The 16,202-nt window shown below is 42.2% G+C and overlaps 1 protein-coding gene across 1 annotated transcript in view; it reads left to right on the top strand.

The window, feature by feature from the left end:
* LOC130147254 (probable acyl-CoA dehydrogenase 6) overlaps window positions 1-16,202 on the top strand; it is a 90,108-nt gene extending 73,906 nt beyond the window's left edge. Inside the window, exons 6-9 of the mRNA XM_056334129.1 lie at window positions 1,380-1,553; window positions 7,586-7,747; window positions 7,962-8,112; window positions 15,339-16,202. Of these exons, the coding sequence (XP_056190104.1) occupies window positions 1,380-1,553; window positions 7,586-7,747; window positions 7,962-8,112; window positions 15,339-15,429 (578 nt within the window). The 3' untranslated portion in view covers window positions 15,430-16,202. The remainder of the gene's footprint in view (window positions 1-1,379; window positions 1,554-7,585; window positions 7,748-7,961; window positions 8,113-15,338) is intronic.

Below are 16,202 nucleotides of genomic sequence, written 5' to 3'. Positions count from 1 at the left end.
AAAAAAAAAAAGAATAAAGAGGAAAATATTTCTCAAATGCCTCCTCTTCACAAAACTGGTTAGAATACTATGTATGTTGTATGTAGTGAAATGTTTGGTTTTCTGCAAGGACCTATATGCTGATTTGGAGCACTGTTTTTCTACAAATATTGCCCTGGCAGATGGAATCAGTACGTTTGCCGCAAATCCTCATACCTGATTGCTGGCCTCAATTTACCTCTGAAACATTCTTGCCTTCTATCCCGAATACTCACATCAGCCCTGCAGCAACAAGGAGGCAAAAACTGAAGACAAGAGAATTGCCACAAAACATATCAGTGGATGTCTGTTAAACTCCCATGGCGCGGTGGTGAGCCATGCTTGCATCTGCACAAGAGCAAGAACTTGTAGCTAGCAAAAAATGAACAGCAGGAAGGAGTCCTGCCTGGTGTGACAAGGCAGCTGAAGACTTACGTGGCCAAACCTGAAGGAACTGGGCTCATCTCCAGCAAAGCACCGGACATGGGGTCAGTCGGTGCTGTGTAGGGGGGTCTGTGGGGAGGCAAACCCTCTTCACACGCACGTCCGTGACAACTCAGAGGAATGAACTGTAATCATTATGAACCCTTCTATGACTACTTAGATGAACTAAGCAGTATTTTGTAGGCCATCGTAAAATACATAGTTTTAACAAAATTTGGAGTTGATATGGAATTTTTGAATGCTTGTAGCAGTTATGAATTTAAGTCTGATTTTTTATTGTTAGGAAAAAACAGTGTGGCATGATTATAAATTTTTCTTCTACAGGTACCAGAAAAAGTCAGGATAGGCTAGAAAGGGAAGAATAAGTGTGGAAGAGAGGGAAGGAAAAGGATTTCCAGGAAGAGAAATTCTCTAGTTACAGCTTACAACATAGCTCTGTTTTTGTCATTTTAAAATATTTTTCTACTGTTTCACAGCAGCGCAGGCACTCAGCAAATACCGTTAAATTGAATCCCAGCATTTTATTGTAGTGCACTAAAAATCAAATATAAGCAAATACTGCATTGTTTCAAGAAGTCTGTGAAGTAAGATTATTACTACTAGTAAACAATTATTATTCAAGACGTAAGAAAAGAGGACCCCTTACACTGCAGTTTCTGATTTTCTACTTAAATGTTAAATGGAAAAACTCTTCAAAATAGGTTGTGGACCATTTTACTCTTAAATTCCAGAATACTGTTAAGTTTTTCCTGAAGGTAGTTTTCACTGTAGCCTTGGCACATACCTTCACATCTGCAAACTTCACTTTCTTAAAACGATGTACTTGTATGTAGTGCTTCTATTTCTTTTGTGGCCTTCCTAAAAGTACAGAGTGTTTCTATTTTTTGTGGTGTTCCTAATACCCCTTTTTTCTTCAGGCATTCACATTGCTAAAAAGATAGACAAACTGGGCATGAGGTCATCGGACACAGCTCAGATCTTTTTTGAAGACGTGAGGGTCCCCAGCAAAAACCTCATCGGTGAGGAAGGAAAGGGTTTTACATATCAGATGTTGCAGTTCCAAGAAGAGCGGCTGTGGGGAGTAGCCACTGGTAAGTCACCGTTTGCGCTTCTGGGGCTGGGCAGGGACATGGGGGTCACCCTTCGCATGACTAATGGCACTTTCCTTTTATTGTGAATTGGAGTGACCTCTTATGATCTGTTTTTGAAATCTGTCATAGCCTGGATACAGACCATGTTCCCTTTCTGTAGAAAAGCTCAACACAGAAAAATTTTTGTGACATATCAGCAAGGATGGTTTCGCCTTGTTTCTTTTTCTTGGTGCTTTTCTGCTGATAAGAAAACATGGCATCGTGTTATGTCTGCTACAAATATAGTACAAAGGTTGTTAAAATACTGGCATGAAATAGAAGGGTGGTGATTTATCCTTTAGTACAGTAAGCTATGATGTTTATCCTGGATTTTAGAAAATTCTTAGTGGCTGTGTAAAGTGGCTCTTACAGCATGTAAAAGAGCTTTGTTTTACAAATCTGTTTTACCTCCCTGTGCTTTGGACATAGGTGGTACAGCACCAGTTTCCTTTCCCTGAAGTTAAGCTGTCACAGAGTTCTTGTTACTCTGGCCTCAGGCCATACCTGAATCCGCATATTTGAGTTATATGGATTCTGGATATTCCAGGTAACAGACCTAAGTCTGGATTGTCCATTTTCAGCACACAGACACAGACACCCCCCCCCCCCCCACCCCCCCCCACCCCCCACCCCCCCACACACACACGTGTTTGCTTCTTCAACTTAAATACAATGGTCCACTGTAAGAAGGTTGGCCCTCTTTAAATTTCATGGTCATGTAAATAATCCCACTATATTCATGCTCCTGCGCATATCCTGTCTGTTACTGGCTGTGTGTGGCTGGGGAGTCGGGAATTCTAAGAAGTGATTTTCTGATTCAGTGACCAAATAAAAAATTACTCCCTGTTGTGGGCTGATCCCAGACCAAATATTTTAGAATTCAAATGCTTTAAAAAATCTTTAGTTTGGGCCAAAATTCTTAGTTCAGCCTGAGATAAATTGTAAATGTGAGAGTAGTTTTAGCAAAGAACAGGAGGTTAGACTCAGGCAAGGAAGAGACACGGTCCTGCTGCTGGTCCTGCTTTAATCAAGGCATGCACAGACTGCAAGGATGTGCATTATGCATTTTTATGCTCAGTTTGAAGTCTAAGTTAAACAAAACAATCAGAAACTCTGGGTTGCAGTGGTGCTCCCCAGGCAGCAGAGTAGCTCACAGGCATTACTCATGCCCCAGGCAAAAGTGACGCGCACTGACAGCATCCAAACACAAAGCCTGGCAGGTTTGATCACTCCTGTTAAAACCACTGAGAGTTTGGTACTGTCCAGCCTTGCACAACTGCCCAGCAGTCACCATGCCCTGCCAGGAAGCGGGACACCAGGTTTCAATTCTTCTTTTTGCCCAGAGCAACACAGCAGGAGCAGGCAAACCCTCACCCTGGATGAGCAGTCTGGGAAGGGCGTCTTTGCTCCGCCCGCCATGGCCAGGCAGGAGCCATCAGGGAGGAAGAGCCTTGGAGCTGCCTTCTGCCGCATGGTGACCAGTGTATTATATCTCGCTGGGCCCCCTGGTTTATAGCCATTCTGATATAAAATGTATAAAATCACTGGGAACAGGGACGAGACCCATGGTTTGAGCCAAGTTGCAAACTCTGGAGGTAACCAGTTGTAAACAAGAAAAAAGAGTAACCAGTACTCAGAAGGCAGCCAGGTACTTGATGGCTGCGGTTTGTTACACGGTGACATCTCGCTGTTAACTGCCAGTCCTGCAGATGGTTTTACATATGTTCAACCACAAGTGCTTTGCTGAAGCCTCAGGTGTGCAAAACTATGCACGTGCCTTCAGCAGTTTTGTGATTAGATGTGCGTGTGTAATCCTAGTGCTCACTTGTGGCCCTCAGAAGGACGTTTCTGTTCCTTCTGAGTTCATGACTATTTGCGTGACATTGAAAATTGCCTGCTCTAGGGCCCAGTCCTGGCACCCTTGCTTTCACTGCTTCCTAAAACTTGGAAGAGGCAGTTGACTGCCATTCTTTTCTTTCTCTCTTTTTTGGGCATTGTTTTGTTGTGTTGTGTTTGGGTTTTTTTGTTTTGTTTTCTGTTTTTCTGTATTATTAGTATCAAGCAAGTATTGTGCTCCAGCCTTCTCTTTGTTTATTAATTATCTTCTTTGTGGCCAGATTTCAGAATTTGTGGGGAGTTTCCTTCCTTCTTCACTTTTTTTTTTCTTTCTCTCCCCCCCTTTAAATGGAATTTTAAGTCAAACAGATTTAAAATATAAATAGAAAACTAGTTTCCTGGAATTGCAAAATTTGGTCACAGGTGTGGTCTTCTGAGTGAAACATTATGGAAGTTGCTGTGTTTCTTGCTTCATTCAAAGAGAAGAGTTGCTAGGTATCTCTCCCATGTTATGACACTTGGTAAACACCATCCATTTGTGGACCTGGTGCATGGATCACAGGAAAAGTATGTTGCTGTGGCAAGAAAGCAAACAGGTTTTTTGTTAGTTGCTTCACTTGGAGGCAAAGACGGAGTTCAGTGTGTGTGAGAGAGCAGAATGGCACTTTTGTAATGACCTCTATCTGCTTCTGTACTCTCAGTTTTATGAGCACCATTGAGTCATGGCCAGTAAGCGGCATGACAGATCCTTTTGCATGGGCAATGCACGTCTTTATGAAAGAGACAGATTGTTCAGCTTGGAACTCACTGTACATCTCACTAGAGGGTGATCAGCCACAACCTAAGAAAAATATATTAATTTCCTTTTGTTTGGAGAAGAGATGCAGCAAGGCAAAGTGTGTTTACAGTGAGCAGAAGTTTCAAATGGAAAAATATAAATCAGATGGAGGTACAAGGAAAAAAATATTCTGCATCTGGCAACTTCACGTGCTTTCACAATTCTCAGCTGCATCCTTAGGTTGCCCTAGAGTGATATTTCCTGCACGTGCTGTCTGTTGAAACCCATGGGGCCAAGGTTGTCTGAGGATGTGGAGAACATTATATGAAAAAAGAGAAAAGAAATATATGGGGGGTGGGTGGGGAATGTTCAGAGAAAAATTAGTTTCACTGTTAATGGAGTTTCTCTGTACTTGTATGACTGGCAAAGTATTGTGTGCTGCTTTGTTGTACAGGGCTGTTAGCAGCCATGGTATTCACGACATGCGGTGTTTCATTGCTGTTTATTGCACAGCTAAGCTTTGCCATGTTAGAGCTATGCTCGTAGCTCTCTGTAGTCATGGCATCACAGAACGGTTTGGGTTGGAAGGCACCTTTAAAGATCATGACATCCAATCCCCCTGCCATGGGCAGGGACATCTTTCCCTAGACCAAGTTGCTCAAAGCTCCATCCAACCTGACCTTGAACACTGCCAATGATGGAGCATGCACAACTTGTGTGGGCAACGCCTCAGCACCCTCATCATAAAGAATTTCTTAGATTTTCTTAGAATCATAGAATGGTTTGGGCTGGAAGTGACTTTAAAGATCATCTAGTTCCAACCCCAACATTCTTCCTTATGTTCAATCTAAATCTACCCTCTTTCAGTTTAAAACTAGTGCCCCTTGTCCTGTCACTACAGGCTGTGGTAAAAGTCTCCCTCCATCTTTCTTACAAGTGCTCTTTATATATTGAAAGGCTGCAACAAAGATTCCCCAGAGCTTTTTCTTCTGCAGGCTGAACCACCCCAACTCTCTCAGCCTTTCTTCACAGGAGAGGCATTAGAGCCCTCTGGCCATTTATGTGGTCCTCCTCTGGACGTGCTCTAACGGGTCCATGTCTTTTTTGTACTGTGGGCTCCAGAACTGGATGCCATGCTGCATGCGGGTGGGGCCTCACAAGAGCAGAGTACGGGGGCAGAATCACCTCCCTCGACCTGCTGGCCGTGCTGCTTTTGATGCTACCCAGGACTGTCCTTAGAAGATTTCCTCTGTTTGTTTCTGTGTGCAGGTGGCAGTCCCAGGAATAAGCAGAAGGGCAGTGATGGCAGTTAGGGAAACAGGAGGATGGATCAGTCAGCTGGGGTGGGAAGGAGGCAGTGAGGTGGACAAGTGAACACTCTGAGAGCACTTTTCCCAGGCCCCCCACTCCAAGCCTTGATGCATGGTGACAGCCTGAGCAGAGATGGTCCAAAACCCCTTCATGATCTTCAGCACTTTTGCAAGCAGGACCTAAATAGGTGTTGGCCTGTTCCCTATCACCCTGTCTTGCCCCTGCCTTGTCTTTGCCGTTTCTCATCTCTTCTTGCCCTGGTGCTGGTTGCTGGGAACCACGTGAGCCATGCTGGAGTGCCTTGCTCTGACAGACCAGCACAAGACTAATCCCTTGTCATTATCACTCCTACCTCTGTTCTGCTCTCCTAGAACTGGCATGTACTGTTTAGTTTCCCTGCCAGCAGCTCAGACTTGGCTGTTTGCTTCCCAGGTATCATTTTAGGGGCAAGGGACAAGAGGTGCCTGGACACTTCTTGCTCTTTTAGCATCTTCCAAGCTGGAGGCTGTAGACATAGAAGTGAAAAACATGTTAGTGTTATGCATGCTACAGTGTTGTGTTACATAGTCCTTTGGAAGGACAGGGATGTTCCTCTGTACGAGAGATGTCCCTGAAAATCACAATTTTTTTTCTTGTCCAGAAAACCAGCAGTAGGGTGGCAAGGCAGCATAGTGTAATAGCACAGAAGAAATGAGGACATTATTGTATATGCTTTTTTGAAAAATAAGCATTGAGGCTAGTTGCTTGAGAAAGGAGGGAATAATATTTAAGGAATGAAAAAAGCTGATCACCTTGCAAAATGTGGGGACAGCATGTGAAACATGAAAAGTAGCGCTCTGTGGAAGAGCTGGTGGACGATCATGGCAGGGTCAGTTGGTGGAATGCAGAGTCTTCATATGAGAGCAGTATAGGGATGAAGTTTAAATAGAGGTGCTCTTGAAAGTGATGCAAAAAGGAATATGGAAGTATACCAGGCTCCTGTTGTGAGTAACTGGCAGGTGGGAAAAGGGATTTTGTAGTAGTCCAAGGCTTGGTTGTATTTTGCATTTCAGATTCGGGTTTTTGTGGTTTAGATTCTATATGTGAATGGACGTGGATATGCATATTTTGAAAAAAGAAAATCTGACCCTTCTCATACAGATGGGTTTGTGAACTCTGTTCCTCTCCCTCTTGCTTGCCATAGTGACATGGGACCACATTTGCTAAAAAAAAAAAATATAAAATTCTCCACAAATTGAGCACCTGCTGTTATCCTAGCTAGGCTGCAAGAGCCTAGCCCTTCACTTCAAGGGTTCTTTGTCTTAGAAAAGAAACTTCCCTTTTCTTCTTGTTTAAAATAGGGTATCTCTAAGTTTGCTCAAAAAGTAGCAGCAAGCTCATTCTCTTGCTTTAAAGCAGTGTCTGCTATCTTTATCACATGTCTTCCAGCAGTATCCTATTTTGATTCTGTTCCCGTTAGAAGCACTGTTCAGTATTTATTAAAAAGGGGCTGCGAATCTTAGTGGTTTTCCCTTCCTTTCTATACCGGGATCTGGTCACGGAATGCAGACTAGGAAGCAGCCTGTTTGCGTGCCTTCATCTCTGAATTGGTTTCTGCCTTCTCCCTGCCTTCCTTGAACAGCATTCCTCAGTGAGCACAGTCTCTGCCTGCAGGTGTTCTTTTGGGATTGTAACAAACCTTCAGGACACAGGTAGCATGGAAAACAGGAGTTACCACAAGCTTTTGCTTGGGCCCCAAATGAGGCATTAGGGATGAAATTTATACACTCTTTGTTGCATACTGCTCTCCATGACTTTCCTTCCCTCCTCCCCACCCCGCTTCGCTCTCCTCTGAGTTTTGACAGGTTGGGGCTCAGGTGAAATAGGGATAAAGAGGCCTCCAAGGTGCAAGGAAATACCAGACTTTTTTTTCAGAATTGACACGGCACCTCAAACTGAGCGTATGGAATAATTTTCTTTAGAAACCCTGATTTCTTGTACTACATGAAAAAAAAAATCTTTGTCAACAAGAAGGAAAACAACAGATCTGGCTAAAACGATGTCATGTTCTGTCTTTTGCTTCTTCAAGTCCTGACGCCGCTGGAAATTATAATACAAGAAACTATTGACTACACTCGCCAGCGGCAAGTGTTTGACCAGCCCATCCTGCACAACCAAGTCGTGCACTTTCGCCTGGCCGAGCTGGCAACCGACGTGGAGCTCCTGCGCTCACTGCTGTACCGCACCGTGGGTGAGCCCCCAGCCTGCTTCCCACACCCGCCGCCCTTCGTGCCCCCACACCTGCCGCCCTTCGTGCCAAGAACACTGTCAGGCTAAAGGAACATGGAGAGGCGATGGCTAGATGCAGGCTGTTGTCGGTGACTGTGTGTGTTAACTGTGCCTTTTTTTTTTGTAGCTCTCTATGTGTGTTAACTGTGCCTTTTTTTTTTTTTTTTTTTTTGTAGCTCTCTATGTGGAAGGCAATGATGTGACAAAACTTGCTTCCATGGCTAAGCTAAAGGCAGGTCGTCTGGCCCGTGAAGTGACCGATAGCTGTCTCCAGTTTTGGGGGGGAATGGGATTCACCAGTGAGGTTCTGGTGAGCAGGTTTTACAGGTAAGCGAGTGAGTGGTGAAAATAGGAAGAGGGTTTACTGAAATTTGGCCTCTTACATATCCTGCTAAAAGATCACCCCTTGAAAAGAGCACCAGCTTCTCGCTAGCGTGACTGGTATTGTCAAACTGAATGGCCTGTCACTGGCGTACATCGATCCTGGAGTGACATGTGAATGTCAGGACACAGGGTGCCTATTCCTTTGCTAAATCTTGGCTTTCTATTACAACTGGGTAGTCTGAAACTATCCACGGGTTAACTTGAATGTCAGGTGAAAGAAGCAAACTCCATGTTTTCCCTGCTGGTCCTCTGGTACCTGCCAGACAATGGTGTTTTTTTTCTCTTTGCCCTTTGTTTGCTTGTAGTCTTGATTACAACGGAACTAAAGCAAACTACAAGCTTTCTTCTAAAACCATTGAAAATCAGCTTTACCTTTTTCCCTAAATATTTGTGTGAAACAGGAGTTCACCATCAGGCTCCTGCCATAGTGTTTTCTGACAGCAGTCTCCACTTGATTAGTCATACCAGATACTGTGAGACGCCTCGTATGAGAGACGTAGGTGCTTCCAGCAAGCTGTTAGAACATTAAAATGCTACAGAGGCCTTTTAGCAAATTAATTAAAGTCTCTTCAAATTTTACCATGTATCTACTTAAAGGAAATTCTCTCTAAGCAAACAGGTTTGTTGGCAGCTGATAGGAAGGACCAAAATGGAACTTGCATTTTCTTGCAGTAACAGATCTCAGTTCAGCCCTTATATATAAGATATCCAATCAAAGGCTAGCAAAATAAGTTACTGGTTCAGTTAGTTGAAGGTTTTGGTGAATAGATCTGTGTAAAGTGAGAGCAGAAACACTTAAATCTGTAGAAAGCTCATTTCTTCTTTTGTAGATTAAGTTACTTTTTCTTTTTTTGATAGCATTTTATGAACAGAAATGCTATTGTGGTAAGTCAGAGAGATCTTCAACCTTTTTGACTGGTGGGTTCCTGAACTTTTCTGGTGAACGTACTCACTGCTGTGTGGTGATGGTTTTAAGCCAGCTGTCAATACGATGGTTTTTCTCAAGTTATTTTCTCCACAGCCTCTTTATTAGTGGCTAATGGTCCCTGGTGACGCAGATGTTAAAAGCTTCTGCAGCAGGCACCCTGAATAAAATTAATCCTTGTCTTGAAGTGCTTACTGTCACTGTAGTAATAAGTACAGATTAATGTGTAAGTGCTTTTATATAGCTTTGATTTGTCTTTAGATTTCTTAGTGCAGTGTATTATTGCTAACCGTGGGCAGGGCTCTTCTGTGTGAATTCCTGACTAGTTTCTAAGTATACCAGCACAGTCACATTATTCCCGAGAAGAAATCCAGAGTATTTCCTAGTGGTATAAACTGTGTAGCTGGCTAAAGAACTATCTGTCTGGCTATAAAAAACCCCCACTGTTATAAAAGAGGCTAAAGGTGGCGTGATATCTAGACTCCAAAATTTTCTGTGAATCAGTAAAATTCCATCACTGAGTAACTATAAGCTCCTGGAAGGGGGAAGCATTACCTAAATAAACAATTACAGGTTCAAGTCAGAATCTTGTTCTCTGTTAACGATAAGCAAAACAGTAACTTTCCTAAAGCAGTTCTTTGTACAGCAGTCTGAGTAACCATTCACGTCACTGTGGTATTTGTCACCAAGCAGCAAACAGCGTAACTGCACAGCATGACATCTAGTCACCATGTATAAAGATTTTTGCAGCATAATCCTTACCAAGTTTCCAAGGAAATGTTAGTCTTTGACACGTCCGGATGTTACTCCTCAAAGAGCACACAGTATAATCCATGGTTAGTACATGAAATCTTTGAATTTTAGTCTTTAGTGTTGGTGGGGAGATAATAAACAGACCCAACGCAAAACTGCCAAATGACTTTATTCAGATCTGTAATCTTAATCATTAGTCTTTTAAACTTTGTAGAACAACTGACTTTTCTAAAGTGTAGTATTCTCTAGAAGGCCTAAGATAGCTGTTTTACCATGTAGGTGTCTATACTGGGCTGATTTTATATACGTGAATGTTTCATTTTGAGCTGTAGGGATTCTGAGGAGATTGGGTTTGAAAAAAAAAAAGTTTTGAGCCCAAATATCAAAGGGTTTCACAGAAAAATACAAGCCAATATAAAAAAGATTAAGAGTGGACTTTCCAGACTTTACCATACTAGCAGGACGCTGGAGGAGAGTGCAGAGTGGAGTTGTGTTTATTTTTCTCTCCCGTGTATGAAATGCCTCGAAGACATCATGACTTAGGAAAAATCAATTATTGAACAAACCCACAATCTATATGAAAACCCCAGGCTATAAGAGATCAGAGGGAGGAAAACCTTTTGTAGCAATTATATTGCAATTTTTCAGACTTCATAACGTCAGTTTTAAAAAATTTCAGGTAGCGATCTATATATTGTAATTACATACACTTCAATTGTTATAAGAACTTGTCCGGCCTTCTTAAAGAAGTTTGGGGTTTTTTAAAATTACGATTGTTTCTAAGTACCAAACACTGTGTCTATCTGCTGCCACTTCTTACAAGTTTTACTTTTGTGGGGGTGGTGGGAAGAGTGCTGATTTCTTTACTTGCTGCATTGTGAAAGACTCGAGAAAGCAGTAAAAATATTGACTACTCATGTGAAATAGATAAACAGCATTGCAAATGCACATAGCTGCAGAAGAAAAACAGGTGGGTTTTTTCCCCTCAACTTTTGCCTAGGTATTGCAATATGAAGTCTTATTTGTACTTCAGGCTAGTTAAAAATCAAGCTTCTGTATAAAGTGAATTTTTCTGAATAAGTAATGCATTTCCTTCTAAATTATTTTTTGTATTCCTCCCCTTTTAAAAGTCAGTTGAAATATTTTATTCAGTTACTTTATTTGATTTTTTTATATTCTTTCATTCTTTACAAAGCATGTCTAAACTAGAATGAGTCTAAACAAACGGGGGGGTTTTCCATCGGTCTTTGTCATTATTCCAATTCATGGTTGTACCAAATGAAACCAAACCTATCCATTTCTGCTGACAAAACCAATTTGCTCTGAAGTCAGTAGCTAACTGTTGAGACAAGATTTAGTAACGATTCCTCAGTCACCTGTGAAAACAAATCCGTAGCCTCAACCTTTGCCTGCAGAGGTTTTGAGACAGATGCCCGTCTACCACTTTGGTAGACTTTTATGAGGACCTTGAGAGCACGTTTGGACGAAGCACGTGACATCTAGCTCTAATATGGCAAATCAAAGTACATAACTGTACAGCAGTGACTTGAAGGTGGAGCTATGCTCCAGAGCGGGCGAAGGCGATGCCCGCTCCTGCTCAGCTGGCCCTTCAGAATGCCCCGTGGGGGACACGGGCAGGGCCACGTGAACTGGCAGACACAGCTGCTGGTGGCTGGGCTGTCCCAGCCTGGCCAGAAGCCTGCCACACTGGGTGGTATCAACTCAGACTTCTCCCTCTGGATCAGTGTCTCTTTTAGATGCTGCTTAATTTGGACAGCCTAGAAGTAATCTAGCCGAGTCTGAAGATGCAAGAAGTCACAAAATACTACGTTTCAGGGTACATCAGTATATTTTGTTGAGAAAAACCTTGCCAGTAATACAACTTCAAAATAATAAGTGTGAGAAAAAAGGGTAAATAAATAAAGGTTTCATAATCAAGAGCAATTTGTGCTGAAAGGGGGCAGTGCGTAAATGGCCTTCTGGGAAGCAGTCATATGCTGAGACACATAAATCTTGGGAAGGATTTACTAACGGCCTCCGAAGCAGGGAAGCAGGGAGCAGCGTCTCCGAGGGACTGCTGCTGTGAAGCCAGGCTGCTAGGGAAAACTAGAGGTGGAGTCACCAAAACTTGCTTTCTTCCCCACGTCTGACCAGCACCGATCGCTGCTGGAAAAGGGAAACAAGATGACTGAAGTTTATTTTCTCAAGACTTCAAAGTTATGTAGATGGTGGAGCAGGTTCCTCTCGGGGTGTTTGTGAACAGAAAGGGCTTTTTAGATCACGATGCCATTCAAGAGGAAAATGTAGCGCAGGATGGCTCCCTGAGCAAGCACTTTTTCAGCGGCAGGTAGTAAAGGTAGTGGGACGCACAACTGCAAACACCCTCATGTTTTATCAGCTTGAGGCTAGAGACAGATTTAGCGTACCCTTAGCTGTGGCCTCAGTGCCTATATAGAATGTTACAACACCAAAAGCTTTCTTTGTGCTGCGGGAAAGTTACCTGTCCCTACTTCATGGCTAGTGGAATCGCACGCAAGGGAGAGCTCAGAGTGGAGCCAAGCACCAGCCCTGATCTTCAGGATAACGGGGCCCAAAAAGTTTACAGGCAGAGTGATGGACTGCGCTCGGCTTGTGCAAAACGAGGGCTGAATGGTGCTCTGGGTGCAGAAGGGTCAACACCAGCCAGAAGACGAACGTTAACTGAAGGACTATACTGGATTTTACTACTCAAGAGCACATTCTGGCTGTAAATTAGAGGATTCCTAATCATTAAAACAACTTTTTCATGTGACAGCCTTCAAATCAGGATAGTCCAAGATTAAAGGGATCTTGTTCTTTCCATCTCAAAGTAGTGCTTGATACATTTCTGAAGGTTATATGACACGGTACCTATGGAAATGGGAAATCTGATTTGATGACGTGGGGGGTCTTCTGTTCCTTTTGCTGCCTAACTAGAAAATGATAACCTGGATTGGGTTTGGTGGGTGGGAAAGGCTCCTCACCCTCCCTCCTAAATGCAGTTTTTAAACTCAGCATTGAATAACTTATTTTTTTAATCTGTCAAAAGCTTTTTAACACTTACCTCTCTTGATTTGGTTGAGTAGAGTAAGTCTTACCATCTACAGTGGATGTTTCAGGTGCACAGGATTTCCTGAATGAGAGCAAACTCTTTGCAGGGAGTGTTTTAGGAAGGCAGAACACAACGGTCAGTATTAATCCCTTTCCTCAGGCAAACTCCCGCTCTCTAAGGGAAAAGCACTTAACAACCAGCTAGCTGTCTGGTCCCTCAAAATGACACCTTTACATAACTGTATGGTGTGTTGCAGGCTGGTTCCTCACTGTCCTTGGTCAGAGTGAAGCCATTACAGGTTGGTGCTCACCTCAGCCGGGCTGCAGGTAGTGCAGGACATGCTGCTTTGTCACAGGGGCAGCGACAAGGCCATGGAGAAATCAGAAAGCAAAGCGCTGCTGTGACAAATCAAAAGCATTCTAGGGTAGCCTACCTAAAGCAATAAGATTCTACTATTTATATATATTAAAATATTTATATGCTGCATTAATAATGCATTATTAATATAATATAAACTATCAAACAATAAACTTACAATAAATAGCTGATATACAAGCTTACTTCACTATGTCATCTTCCCCACCTTCCTCACATTAGTTCCTGGCAGGACAGTTAGTCCTGTGGTTTTGTTTTCTTAAGCTGAAAACAAGTCTTGTTCCCAGAAGAGGGCTGCTAGATTAAAATCATTTGAGTCCTTTGTCATTTTGAACCTCTACAACCAGGTGAAACTTTCTGTCCTGTCTCCCCGGGGCAGAGATTGACATTACTCACCTGCCTGTGTATTCTGTAGGAAACAGTCCTTATCTCACCCAGAGACAAAAATATAATCACCAGCAATTTTGTAAAGACACACACAGATATACATATATACAGAGACACACACAAAAACATACATGACATGTTTTGGTTTTTAAAAACCTGCATTTGTATGTGAAAACCTGACAGATGTGAAAAACTGACATGTTTGTCACATACTACCAAAGCCAGATCTTACCCCTGCCTATCTATAACTGTAATAGCCACGTGTCCAGGATTCCTGCTGAAAATGGAGGACTTTTATCAGCATCACAGAGTTCTGAGGGTTAATTACTTACTGTTGCTACAGTGCTGCGAAGATGCTAAGCACTGGCAGGGGCTTTCTGCAGCTTGAAAAAGCAGACAGCACCACAGCACGAAGAACAAGTAACCCACCATTGTTCCAGCTCTGCTGCCTTCAACAAGGCCCCCAGGAAGGTGGGGAATCTTCAGGTTATTGAATTGAGTAGAGATAGTTTAGCAGAACTGTTTCAATGTTTTGGTGATTATTTTTTTTTCTTCTCCCTGAAGGGGAAAAGAAATTTGCGAAGAAAATTGCTTAAGGCTGCAGTAGTTCCCAGTCTGGCTAGCACAGGGAACCTAGGCAATGCTGTTACAGATAACTCAGTGATATCAGTGGCAGTTATTAAATGAGTGCAGTTAGAAATATCAAATCAAAAGTAAACAAGCTTGGAGGAGCCACTACTCATTTTTAAAGCAGAGAGGCTATATATACACTATAAAATACTACACTAGAATACTAATGCTGTACTATGTAATACTATACAATCCTAATATGGATTATGCCAGATGTCACAAAGCTTTGTGATTGGGGAGACCAGGATACTTTTTGGTTAAAAAACAAATGAAAATTGTACCACCTCCATAGAACTCTCCAATACCTCATGCACTGACTGACTAATACTCTTCTTACGACACAGTTAAGCGTAAGTGTTGCAACGCATTTTGCTGCTGGCCCTCCAAAAAACTCCCTCCTCTCCTAAAATTCAACTGCACGCTTAGGCACCTACTGCTTTGGCAAAGGAACAGCAGGGATGCTGTGGGAAGTATTGCAGACCACCTCACCAGGAGGAGGCAGAGGATGAGGTGTTCTGCAGATTACTGGCATGAGTATGTAATATGTAGGTTATTCGAGCAGGCAGTCCAGCAGAAAACCTTGGGAAGAGCCTGTGATGCTTGATATGCCAGTCCAAAGTGCTAAGACCTAAACAGAGGTAGGTCTCTATGGAGTTCAGCTGCATGAGCTCTGACTGGCCTTAAGCAGGAGCAGTTGTATGCTATGAGAAGTTTTAACTTACTTCAAGATTAAAATAATGTTTTGGCAAGTTAAGGTTATTTTTGAAAGAATCTGAAAACTGTATGTGCCAAACTATCTTAAGCCTTTTGATTCTGAATTAGCAACATCCGTGTACACAAAAGGGTATTTACACTGTTGACAACACATTTCTCCACACCTTGTATGTACTTCTATGAACAAGAGGTTTCAATATAATAAAAGCAGCTCCATAATAAATGCATAGAGGAATAAATGGGTATATACAGTTCTGTACTTGTTTCATCTGTATAACATGCAAAAGTTTAAATCTACTCTTTATATTTCTACAGAGACTTGAGATTAATGTCGATAGGAGGTGGTACAGATGAAATCATGCTTTCCATCATATGCAAATACATGGAAATGCTTCCAAGCAAGTGATACATCTCCACTCTTCCTTGAAAATTAAGAAAGCAAGAGCATAGCTCGTACTGCACACTGAAGGTTACAGCCAGCACATGTTTCAAGGGTAAAATAAATAGAAAATGTAACAGTAATTTCACCATCAAAATGCTTGTCAAGGTGTTTGACCATTATCATTCTATGTGTTCTCCAATAACAAATTTCTGTTGATATGAAACAAGCTGAAAGCATGGGGCCTCCTTCAAGAATTTTTTTCCCCATTTTTTTCAGTGGGTTACTGCTTTGGGGAATCTAGTGACCCACACTAAGCACCCAGAACAAATGCCTTCTTTAAATCATGGTATATCTACATTTTAAGAGCAACTAAGCCACCAATTAAGAAACAGAACTTCCATATGGATATAGCTATGATTTCACTAGTAGCTTAATCTAATTTCAGTGTAGCTTTGCTTTCAAGATCAGTAATTAAGGCACAAATTGTTCCCTGTCGTATTCGAATACTGGAACAGCAATTTTGCTCTCAATTACAAGCACCTTCCTTATCTTTTACTTCCAGCAAGTAGTCATCAAAATGAGTTCTGTCATCTTTGCCAAGTTCACATCAACTTGCACTACACTGTCATGGATGTTTGGTGATGGGAGCAGGGGTTGATCTTTAGTTGTAGAATTCTACAAACAGTTGTTTAATTGTATCTGAAGCTTTTGGAGGCCTTAGTTTCAGCAGTAAGGTATCATGTTTTGTGTGTAATTATTAAAGAAAAATACTAAAAATAAACATGTTAATATGAAAA

The sequence above is a fragment of the Falco biarmicus genome, chromosome 4 (genome assembly GCF_023638135.1).
Source record: "Falco biarmicus isolate bFalBia1 chromosome 4, bFalBia1.pri, whole genome shotgun sequence".
NCBI lineage: Eukaryota > Metazoa > Chordata > Aves > Falconiformes > Falconidae > Falco > Falco biarmicus.
Note: the sequence above shows the minus strand (reverse complement) of the source record. Positions and strands in the feature narration are given on the sequence as shown.